This window comes from Opisthorchis viverrini (genome assembly GCF_000715545.1).
Source record: "Opisthorchis viverrini unplaced genomic scaffold opera_v5_59, whole genome shotgun sequence".
NCBI lineage: Eukaryota > Metazoa > Platyhelminthes > Trematoda > Opisthorchiida > Opisthorchiidae > Opisthorchis > Opisthorchis viverrini.
Window position 1 is genome coordinate 1,640,760 of NW_008751715.1, and position 11,077 is coordinate 1,651,836.

The 11,077-nt window shown below is 45.4% G+C and overlaps 1 protein-coding gene across 1 annotated transcript; it reads left to right on the plus strand.

The window, feature by feature from the left end:
• Positions 1 to 638: 638 nt before the first annotated feature.
• On the plus strand, positions 639 to 10,819 carry T265_13358 (hypothetical protein; the record flags this gene model as incomplete). The annotated part of the gene is made up of 6 exons (XM_009168498.1): positions 639 to 892; positions 6,179 to 6,569; positions 6,614 to 6,697; positions 7,663 to 7,980; positions 9,430 to 9,639; positions 10,543 to 10,819. 6 exons carry the CDS (start codon positions 648 to 650, stop codon positions 10,744 to 10,746), a joined length of 1,452 nt encoding a protein of 483 aa, XP_009166762.1.
• Between the last annotated feature and the right edge of the window lie 258 nt (positions 10,820 to 11,077).

Consider the following 11,077-nt stretch of genomic DNA (forward strand, 5'->3'; position numbering starts at 1 on the left):
GGATCATTTTCGCAGACGCTATATGGTTTTCGAGGTTGTCACTTTTACGGGAAGTTAGTTTAATCCATTTGCACCATTATATATATATATATATATATATATATGAGCTGTTCGCGTGCNATATATATATGAGCTGTTCGGCTGCATAATTATGCATAATTATGTGTACCTTAAGGTACACCCAGTGTTATAACCAATCCGCTAGTCAGTGTCATTTAATGACATTATCGTATCTATAGATACAATAACCAATATTTCTGCTGAATATCCCTATTACCACAACTTTTCGACTTTCATTTTTGTGACCTATGAGGAGTTCACGAAAGGCTCCGTAGGATTCCAACAAAAAATAGAACCTTAATTTGGTTCATATGCACTGCAACAGCGTTTTCAAGTGTTCGTTCCAGTCGCACTCCGTCTTTGCCTAAGGTGTAACGTTTTTTAAATAATAATCCCCGTGACTTACACGGTCCCTGCATGCATGTGATGAGTGTTTTTGACACAAATCAGTGAAACCTAAAACGCAATTCAGCGACAATGTATAACTATACAGTCGAAAACGAGGTATTTATCGTGCAGGTCCAATTTGTAGGGGACGAACTAACGTCATATTGTTAACGATGTGGTAATAGCATCAGCCCAGTAGTATGGCCACCATACCGCTCACTTTGACCTCACCAACGTCTTCAAAGAATGCGAGGTCCATACCATTCGGGCATGGCGCCTTGTCGAGTTGGAGGATTGATGTCTCGCACTTGATTTCTGTCATTGACTGCGAGCTAGTGCCGATATTCCACTCAGGCCTGCTGGGTTCTTCCAAAGGTGCTGAAGCATACCAGCTGAACTGTTCTTCGAAATGTTCAGCCCATCGTTCAAGGCGGCGACGGAGAAAGTGGATTTCCGTTCCGTCTTTTTCGCGTATCTTTTCGCTGACACTTGTCTTTTGGAGATACTACAAGTTATGGCTCCCAACCGATGTCAGTGGCGTTCTTGTTGTCAGTTTCTATCCAGATTGCCTGAGTGAATGTCTGGAGGTGTAGGCACCTCGGAATGATTGTGATAAGGTAGCACTAAGTCCCTCCCCCATCCACCTTTATCCTTTTATTTACAATAAGGCTTTCAAATAAGTCATGGTTGTACGGCAGTGAAGCATCGGTGTTGAACGCTGATGTCAGGCTGTCGATGATGGTGATGATGATTATGATGTCTTTTGACTAGCTGATCAAATCAGCTGAAACGTGGTGCGACTTTTGCCTGCAGCGAGAGCCTTCGCCATCTTCTGGGCCCTCGAAATTTACCAACTTTCTCTGTCAACCTTCAAGCCCGTGATTATCCGATGTTTGAAGGATCTGTCTGTGCCGTCTCATTGCTGATTGTTGGTATGGCACTTGGACTTGCTGGTCTAGACGATATCCATTTTTCATTTAGTCAAGCCGGATCGCCCGGGAAAACAGTTCTGAAAACCCGAGCGCACATTTTATTTGACCTGCTTCCATTTGACATTCAAACACTCCTCGTTATCCTCATGGTTGTGCTCTTCCAGTAGTTAGTGGCCAGCTCAGCTCGATACTCCTTAGCTGCTGAGTCTGTCGAAGTTGGTGAATGGAAAGGCTCTTCGGCACGCGTAATGCCGACGCATAACAAAGCGATACTTAGATTCACACAATGGCATGATTAGAGTGAAGTTGCGTGGCTCAGAAGAAACAACAACCTCTAGTCGAGGCTCCAGATCAGTAAATGATAGTCCCATGGTCCAATCGTTTCCATGACTGACTGGCGCTTGTTGGCATCCAAGTAATTCGATGTGAGCGTTTGTGCCGGGAGTTCATGTTGGTCAGGGAGCAAGATTGATCAGTGGTTAGAGTGCAAATTTACTGACCGGAAAGTTCGTGATTCGAACTCGATCTCTGCCACTCGACTTCCTGTGCCTAGGCTTGGACAGCCTGGCATTATCTCAGACCTCGTGCTTCGTATGGGTAGCATAGTAGCTAGATACTGAAAGGGTGTTATAGCTGAACGATTTTTCATCGCATTGGCCAGGAACAGACTGTCAGCACACAGCTGAAGCGGTCACACTCCATTAGTCCTACGCTGGGTGTCGGCTTCAACTCTACAACGTAACAGTGTTCTTTCTAGGCCAAGAAATCGAACCGGAGTATTCATATCGCCCGCCAGGATTGCTATGTCCGTCCTTGCTAGCCGAATTGGTCGCAACAGATCGCAGTATGATCTGTCCTCAGTTCTAGGAGAGCAGTCTGAGGTGTATGCTGATGCGACAAATGAACATCGTTTACCGCATCGAACTGCATCACTTTTAATTAAACCAAACAACCGCACAGTGAACGGACGACTGTTTACTGGGATCCAGTTCAGTAAAGCGCTCTCAGCCTCGGAGTTGAGTACAGTTGATATCAGAAGCCAATCAGTCAGAATCACTAGAAAAACGGAGAGGGAATGTGAAAGACCCGAGCTCGCCCTAAACGACTTTAGGTGTACGACCGAAGTGGACTATTGTATGCGTGTTTCGGAGATACAACATACATCGACGGAGAGAAGACAAGGTTTCAGTACAAGATACCTGTTGCCAAATTTAACAATAGGGACATCGATGGCAGTAATGTGGGCTTTAGTAAGGGATCTTTGTGGTTATTTTTATGGGCGATATTCTAGACAGGAAACAATGGTTAGGGGCTGGCAGATGGGTTGATCGCTGTGCATCATCTAACGCGCTAAGAATTGGGTGTGGATGAGCTGAGCTTGAAGCACTTTCATTCCCGATTGAAAAATCGTTCAGCTGTAACACCCGGTGCCTAGCTGCCATGCTACCCGAAGGAAGCACGAGGGCTGGGATACTGCCAGGTTGCCCAAGCCTAGACAGGGGAAGTCTAGAGGCGGAGGTCGGGTTCGCGCTTTAACCACTCGAGTCATCTCGCCCCATTACCGATTGAAAACACCGGCAAACGTGGTGAAGTCGTTATAGTCTTTTTTGACCAGCTTGAAGCATTGGTAGCGGATATTGAGCATTGAGGATTGATCTTCGAATAGCTGGGAAAATGTTCCGACAGTTTCATCAAGGCTAAGGTTGCGTTGTCGCTCGGAGAGAATTAAGGTTGTGTGCCGTTCATGTTCCGGTGTGCCGAGTTTTATGAGCAATAATTTGACTTTCTATCCGTCGTCAAACTTGGAAAAACTAGCCTTAAACGTGTCTTCGTACCACTTGAACCAGGAGTCAAATTGAGCGGTGTTAGTGTGAAACTCCGCCTAAATCTTACCATGGTGCGACGGCTCAGGCACCTCTTCGGTCCATTGAGCTATACTGGGCAAAGCGTTTGGCCGCACGACAATCGCAGCCTCATACCAGATCGGCCAATAGGTTGAGGTCTGACAACACAGTCTCCTGGTCCCCCAGGATGAGGGTTCCGTAGAAATGGCAATATATGTGCATTTCCTGCCAAACACCGCTGTCTTGCGGTCCGGCTTTTGAGCCAAGGGCTTTGGTTGAGGACCCTAATCGTCCTCCTGTCTAGGTGTGGACGCCCAGGAAGTATCCTAACCCAGGTACAACCGTGAGCTGTACAAATAAACCCATCCACACTGGCCGTCGCATTTTGCCATTATCCGGGTCGCCTAACTTGTTGCATACAACAAGGCGGACAAGCAAAAACACTACTACTGACGCCTTCCTTTTCTCTCATATGCTTTTTCTTCCACCTCCCTACCCCATCAGTACTTTCAATGTAGGCTCAGCAGTTAGAACGGTTTTCCCAAGCAACTTCTGTGCGTCATCCGGCGCCGACATCCTGAAGCATCTCGGAATCAATCTTCAAGCCTCCACGCCCAGTCTATCTGGCCGCCCTCAATGTACGTACTCTGAAGCAAGCAGGTCAACAAGCTGCTGTTGCTCTCACACTGGATCCGCTTGGCATTTATATGTTCTGTGTCTCAGAAACAAGAATTCAAGATGCAAACACAGTGATTGAGCTAACCGCCCCATCACTCTCCTCTCACTTCCGGCTGCGCACCTCTGGTGATCCAGAGGTTGGTGGGGCATGATATGCAGGGTCGATATCGTCCTAATTCACTGGACTGAAGCATACTTCTTTGACTGAATACCCGTTGCTGGTAGCCTCAGTATGGTTCGTCTGGCAACGTCTGTGAAGGAGTCTCACAAGGGGGGAAGTTGATCGATGTCTGTTTATCGTGTCTGCTTACACCCCAACTGACTAACTCTGACACCATCAGAGACAAGTTTTATGACGCCCTGAATGCACTGTTTCGGCGAGCTAAATGCTTAACTGTCATTGTGGTTGCTGGATATCTGAATGCACAACTGAGCAGGCTCAGTGCGTGGATTGGACTCGGTGCGTGTAGACAGTGGTGAAGGATTGCTTCAACTGTGTGCTGACCGCAGGCTGTTTTTATGCAGTGCTAACCTCTGAAGTAGCCGAAGTCGTCTGGTCACATGGTGTCCGACAACGGTGTGCTAGCCACAAACTCAAGTCGGTCACAGTGGTATCAGTTACCGTCGATCGATAACTGATTGCCAGTCATTTCGGAACACATTTTTTGGAGTCCCACCACGCGCCCGTCCGGAGGCGCTTTTCCCTTCTTTTTCCAGGGCCGTGTAAGGTACGAAAAAATCGCCTGGCAAATGAGAGACTGGCACATCCGGATGTTAGACGACTTACCGGAATCTTCTTCTAGAGTCTCTTCCAAATACTCCTCCATCAGATGTGAATTCACACAGGGAAGAGCACTTTTTACACAGTGCTGCGAGTTTTGCCTGTGGCCCGGCTGTACCAGGCACTCCTGAGTACTGTATTTCTGACTTAACAGTGGCACTGCTTAAACCTCAGAGAAATATCCCAGCCGGCCCTGAACATAACCTGACCCGATGAATCATCGGGCGTCAAGTGAAAGTGAGTGTGCGAGCTGACTGTGAAGTCTGGTGGACACATAAAGCCAAGGAAAGGAAGAAGCTCAGAAAGCTGAGAATGCCCAGTTGATTCGTCCGACCGGTCCCCGGAAACCATCTGTGAGCGAAACCATCAAGGCTTGGAATGAAGTGACCATCTTGGGCAAAGAAGAACGCCTTGCCCAAATACTTTGGACAGCAGTTATCATGGCCACCAACTGCCACTTGTCGGGTTAATTCTAAGAAGAGCGAATAAATACAAGCTATTTGAAGTACAGGAATGCTCGTCACCAGTGGCAGATATCCATATAATGTACCCACGAAAAACCCTTACGGCTATGCGGGGCCCACTCTAGATGAACAAAAAAATGGAACAGGTACTTATGACGTTCGCACCTATTTAGCGGAAACGTAAGGTGCCAAATAATTTACTATCATGATCCGCAACACCACTGTGGCCACTGCTGTCACAATTCCTTACGATCATGGGGATTTCTTGTTACAAACTCTGCAATGGAGTTAAGAAAGAAACAGAGCAATATTATTTCTCCCTACCGAAAGCATTCGGAGGCATCTACACCTCTAAATGCTTAGTTGGACAATCGGAATAAAAATCATCGTTATTTGACGACTTAATATTGCAACATTTCCAGTTAAACACAAGGAAACTTAAGAGGACCAGATTTCGGGAGTTGAATCACTCCTGTATCCCATTCTGTCAGGCCACATGGTCACCTCTTGGATCGTGTCAGTCTGAAGAGCACGTTGTCAGGCGGTCAGTCAGAGTCAAGTAAGATCACTGAACGGAGCATTCAGTTAGTATTAGCCATCAACTAGAATTGTGAATCTACACATACATCAGACAGTTACTCCAAAACGGTGGTAAATCTGCATTCGTATTTATGTCCTGGAGTGTCAACGACTCACATGGTTGGACTACTTGCTGAATCGTTTCCTTCCCGTCGGTTACCTCTGAAAACGCCAAATCGCTGTTGAAGTTTCACAGACCACATTTAGGTAATCACAGATCCCCTCTATCGTCTGCTGGAAGTTCCAAATCGGAACAACTCACGACAATTGGATGCGTGACGATCTGTCATACCCAATTGGCGATAGTGTTACGGTTTCAAATTGTGATTGACAATACGCGACTATCACAAGGGAGGACTGGTGTTGGTGTCAGAATAAACTGAGTTCGGTTCAGTTCCATCTACTGATTTCGAAGATGCTATTTAAATTCGAGTTCTTATCTTTAGGTTACAGCACTGACCATTGCAAAGGCTTCACATCTTGCAACCACTGCACCCGTGATTTGCAATGCTCGATGACGCATTTCTCAAAGACCGTAATCTCTCCAGGTACCGGTCGGCTGCCGTGTGAGCATGATCGGATAATAGCAGAAGTATCATTTTCCATAAATAACGTCCCGAGATCGGATAGACAGACCATTGTATTTGATTGCGGTCATTCGGAAGATTTCGGGGTTGTCAAACTTTTGGATACCATTGTGGAGACCATGCAGCTCAATGAGCGATGTGTGGCACATTCCTCTACAATGTCTGGCCTGACTAGTTTTGAACGAAGCACACTAAATCTATCTGAATCTGAAGACTTAGATATGGAACTTACAGTCCATCTTCAGGATATCCAGAAGGTAAGCGCACCTTATTCCTGTTCTCCCTCATGCGTGTCGTTCAGCTGAAAAAATTCTGGCAGATGTCCGAGTCTGAGAAGCTTGATGTCGCAAAGGTTATGAAAAATCGGGGTAACAAGCTCATTCAGGTAGGTTTTTGGTGGTGATTGGCTTCTCATTCTTGTGACCTTTCCATTACGTGCAGTACCTCCAACTTGTTAAAAACCAATTGGAAGCACCCAAAGCGCTTCTTCCTTCGAGACAGTGCTTAGACCCAAACAAATGGCAATAAAAAATAATTTTTCTATGATCACCATTATTCAGAACAGTTACTGATACTGCGCATGCCAACTTAATAGGGTTTTCATTTATTTGCTGTAGGGAGATTGAACGCCGATGCTCATATTCACCCGGTTGCTTTCACGAATTTCCGGGTGTTTCCCATCCTGTTGCCTTAGGTTTTATTTAAGCTTTTTTCATGGTTCAAAATTTAAACGATGTCTGTAAAACCACCATCTATCTGCAAACTTGAATCGCTCACTTCCATAGTACAACTTGAACAGATGCGGGAAGGTCTGCCATTTTGGTTTGTTTTTGAATCCGCTCTATTCAACGAGCGAAACGGAGCCAAGGTTGTACAGCAAGCTGTCCACTACCACTGGTGTCTTTCTGTTTCCCCCTGAGTATCACCTACTTACAGTAGGATTTGGGTGAACCGAAAGTTCGCACTGTAGATCAAGTAGTCATGGAAATTGTTTCCTTTAAAATATTCACAGGTTGTTCATTGTTCTCGAAATAAAAAAAGTTAGGGATTGCTTAAGTTGAACTTTATGAATGAATGATGGGGACGGTGAGTTTTATGAAAAAGTTACGTACCGGACGACGTGACGATGCACGGATCGATAGCACTAATGCCATACTAAGATGTGTAGAAACTATTAGACTCCGACAAAACTAATGGCCGAAACTCTTTATGCCGAAATTTGACTACTTATTGGGCATTTAATCGGAATGGATTGTTTCGTAGTGTTGGTTACTCGTGTTTTTCAGCTTCGGTGTTCACCAATTCCTAATCCTATGGTTTACTTTCGATTCTTTCCTTATTTTCTTAAAGGCTTCACAGTATGTCCGGGCGCTACGTGCCTACAAACACGGTATAGGTTTTCTTCAAGGAAGTGTGAGTGTGCTCAAACCAAACGATGATCAGAATGAGGTCGCTTCCACCGTAACTCCCACGCCAGAGGCCCGCCAATTGCTATCACTCTGCTTTGCCAACGCAGCGCTGTGTTTATTGCGCTCTGTCGCTTCGGTCGGCCAAAATGAAGCTAACTCTGAAAGTATGCGTCAGATCATCCATAAGTGCATTGCGTACTGCCAAAGTGCCATAGACTTAGATCCGACCTATATGAAGAGCTGGTTTCGACTGGCCAAGGTAAGCCAGTGTTTTGTCGCTTGGAATAATGAGAGTGAATGTGTATCGTACATACTAGGCCAGTAGGAGATAAATTCAATGGAAACGCATAAATCAATGGCATAGTGTTTACATCCCATTCATCCAATAGGTTGACATGGTCCTTTAAATAGACAGACGTTTCATTGATGAGCACCTGGGCTTTGCGATGGATTTCTTCGTCCAAATCCGAGTTGATGTACACAGAACTTGCTTCCTTGCTAGGAGTGTCGGTAGTATGCGGTTCTTTTGAAGTGAGTGAGGTTTGGACCAATGGTCGCTGGGCTTCGATTGGCTGACGGTATTGTTTTTGTGCCTGTGGCTCCCAGCTGTCCGTTACATGCTATTCCAATGTACCAGTGGTTTTCGCTTGTGGTGAGTTCTATTGTTTCATGCGGAAGCTTTGATGGGGAATTTTATTGTTCTCCCACCCAATAATAATCAGTCCTCGGTAGATGAATTTACACTCAGTTCTTACAATTTTGAAGGAATGTGCGATTGAAACATGGGGACATTTTTGGAGGTCCAAGGATGTTTGTATTTTGAAACAAATTGTCCCGTCTGAATAAATCACTTCGAGTGACCAACTAGAGGTGGTCCTTTTGAATGAGCTTTGCCACTCAAAGCAGTCCCGCCAGAGGGAACCAGTTGTATGGTTTCTGTCAGTTTTGTTGATGAAATGAGGCCATATTTCTGGACTCAGCCAGATAATATGTTTCGTGTTCATTGGTCCACGCGACCACATGATCTATCTAGTTAGTTTGCCTCTGGGCCGTACGTCTAACAAATATTTTAGGAGGGCTGTGGATTTTGATTTATACGACTTCGTTTTCAGCAACCAGGTGTTAAAATTTGCACGGTTCTAAGCATTCTGTCCATCAGATTCCTGAGGAGAATCGATAATTTGAGCTACTTAGTGTCTCGGTATTATTCTAAGGTCTCCCAAGATAGCTCCGTGGAAACGTTCTAGTCCCGATAGAAACCCAAAGGTTAACATGAATAACCAAATTTAATTTGGGAGGCTTGTAGCTAGGGTTGAGTCCAGTGCGCTTGCAGCGCGTGTCAGTCATGCATTAATATCAGAAGATTTGCATGTTTATATGCGAGTAATGTGTTGGATAAATGATAAGCTCTTTGCATTTCGAGTGTTGAGATGCTTGACAGTCGCATTGTGAAGTGAATGTATCTGTAACCTTGCAGCTTCCCAACAGCACGCCAGGGAGAAGTGGTACTAAGCATTCCTCTCTGCAACGTAGTTAATTGGTCGGAGCGAATTTATACCTCTTTCAGCGATTTATTGGAGAACCCTGTTACTTTGTGAGGCTCAAGCAGTTTATTAAACAGTTTCTCCTAACTTCTGCAGTTCCAACCAATTTGACCACATGGCATCTTTTGCCCAGGTGTGAGTGTGCCAAGTTTCTCTCTTTCCAGGCTCATGCGGCGCTTGGCGAGTTCGATGCTGCAGTTAAGGCAGGTGAAAGATGTCTGAGGGAAGCTCAGACCGACCCTCCTGATCCCTTTGCGATCGAGCTCAACAAGTTGCTACAACGGTGGCGTGGTTCTGCGTTCAAAGCTATGGAAGAGGAGAGAGCAGCCGTCCGCAAAGCCGTTTTACAAAAGTACCGGTACGCCGATTACGAAGTAAGTATGTAAGTTCATCAGGCTTAGACCTGATGTTTTGTGGTAGTCCTGCTTTCTGTATACAGGCTTCGTGCCCACACGAGTGTCCTCATCTCTGAAGGTGTGTAGTTTTGCATAACCTTGTAGTATTAAGGCCTTTCCTTAACCCTTATTTTGGTGCAAGACTTCAACAGCAATTTTTTCACTGTAACGACTTCCCATTCGAGGTTTTGTTACGCTGGATTGTGAGTGAATTGTGACATAAAAGGAAAGCATGTACGTGGCCTGTCGGCGGGGTGTTTTTCAGAATAGGATCCTCGTGTTTCTGATGTTAAGAGGTGCATTATGATAATGGTAGGCCGACTGGCATGACTATTAGCGCAGTCTACCTAATAGTCGCCTACTCCACAAAATGCACGAATGTCGGCATAGTACTGTTCCGTGAAACGTTAGTTGTGCAAAATTATCAAGGTGGTAGCGTGAAACACGGAACAGATGATGCTTTGAAGCGAGTGCATGCCTATCTCGTCCTTGGCTTTTCAGTCAGAAGTCATGCATCCATCACTTACGGTCACGAATTGCCAGGCTGTGTTGGGGCGTTGTGCCCATAGGCGTTGACATACAGCTGAAACTAGTGAATTCAAGCGCTGTGTTGATAGTTTGAAATGCTTCAGACAGGGTGCTAATGGTTTACTAACCCGGTTGCAGCAATGCATATGCCCTAGAGTGCAACTACTACAACACGAAATGGGTGATCTAATAGGAGTATATTGGTTATAACGAAGCCAAGCCGTTCATTCTCTCCGTCACGATAAAGTCTTTAGGGTTATTCGATGCTCGCAACAGACTAAAACTTCAACCGGGCTTTTAGAATTCTCAAGGTTCATACTCAGGACGAATCACTCTTCTCCTTTACATCTCTAGTCCGACGACGAAGATGAGATTGAGAAGTTACCCATCTCTGTTTGGTCCAACAGTCTGGCAGCCAACATGATGTCTCTGCACGAGGAGTTGGAAGCTTTTGGTGAGAAGATGCCTGAGCCGAAAGCTTCCCGTTCCGGTCGCTCAGGCCACCGACTGGAAACCATAGTGGATGACGACATTTCAGATGATGCTGAAAAAGACTAAGTTGCTTTGAAAACTGGTGATTTTTCGTTTTCCTACTGTACAACTGTTCAATAAACCTATTTTCTGATAGAAAGTTTCACTTGTTCTTTTGTTCACAGAGGGGGTTTCTTTGCAGTGGTAGGTAGGTTTTGAAAAGGATGTGAACTTTCCGGATATCGTTGCAGCTGAGAAATGTTTGAATTGGAACTGCTGGTGCAGGAGACGGCAATTTTTATGATTGTTGAACGACTCGGGAAACGGTTCGTTATGGCGGTCATCTTCCTATATTAAATGCGAAACCCGCTTTTCCTGCTTGATCATAGTATCTCACCACTGTTTTCAACCAGAGCGC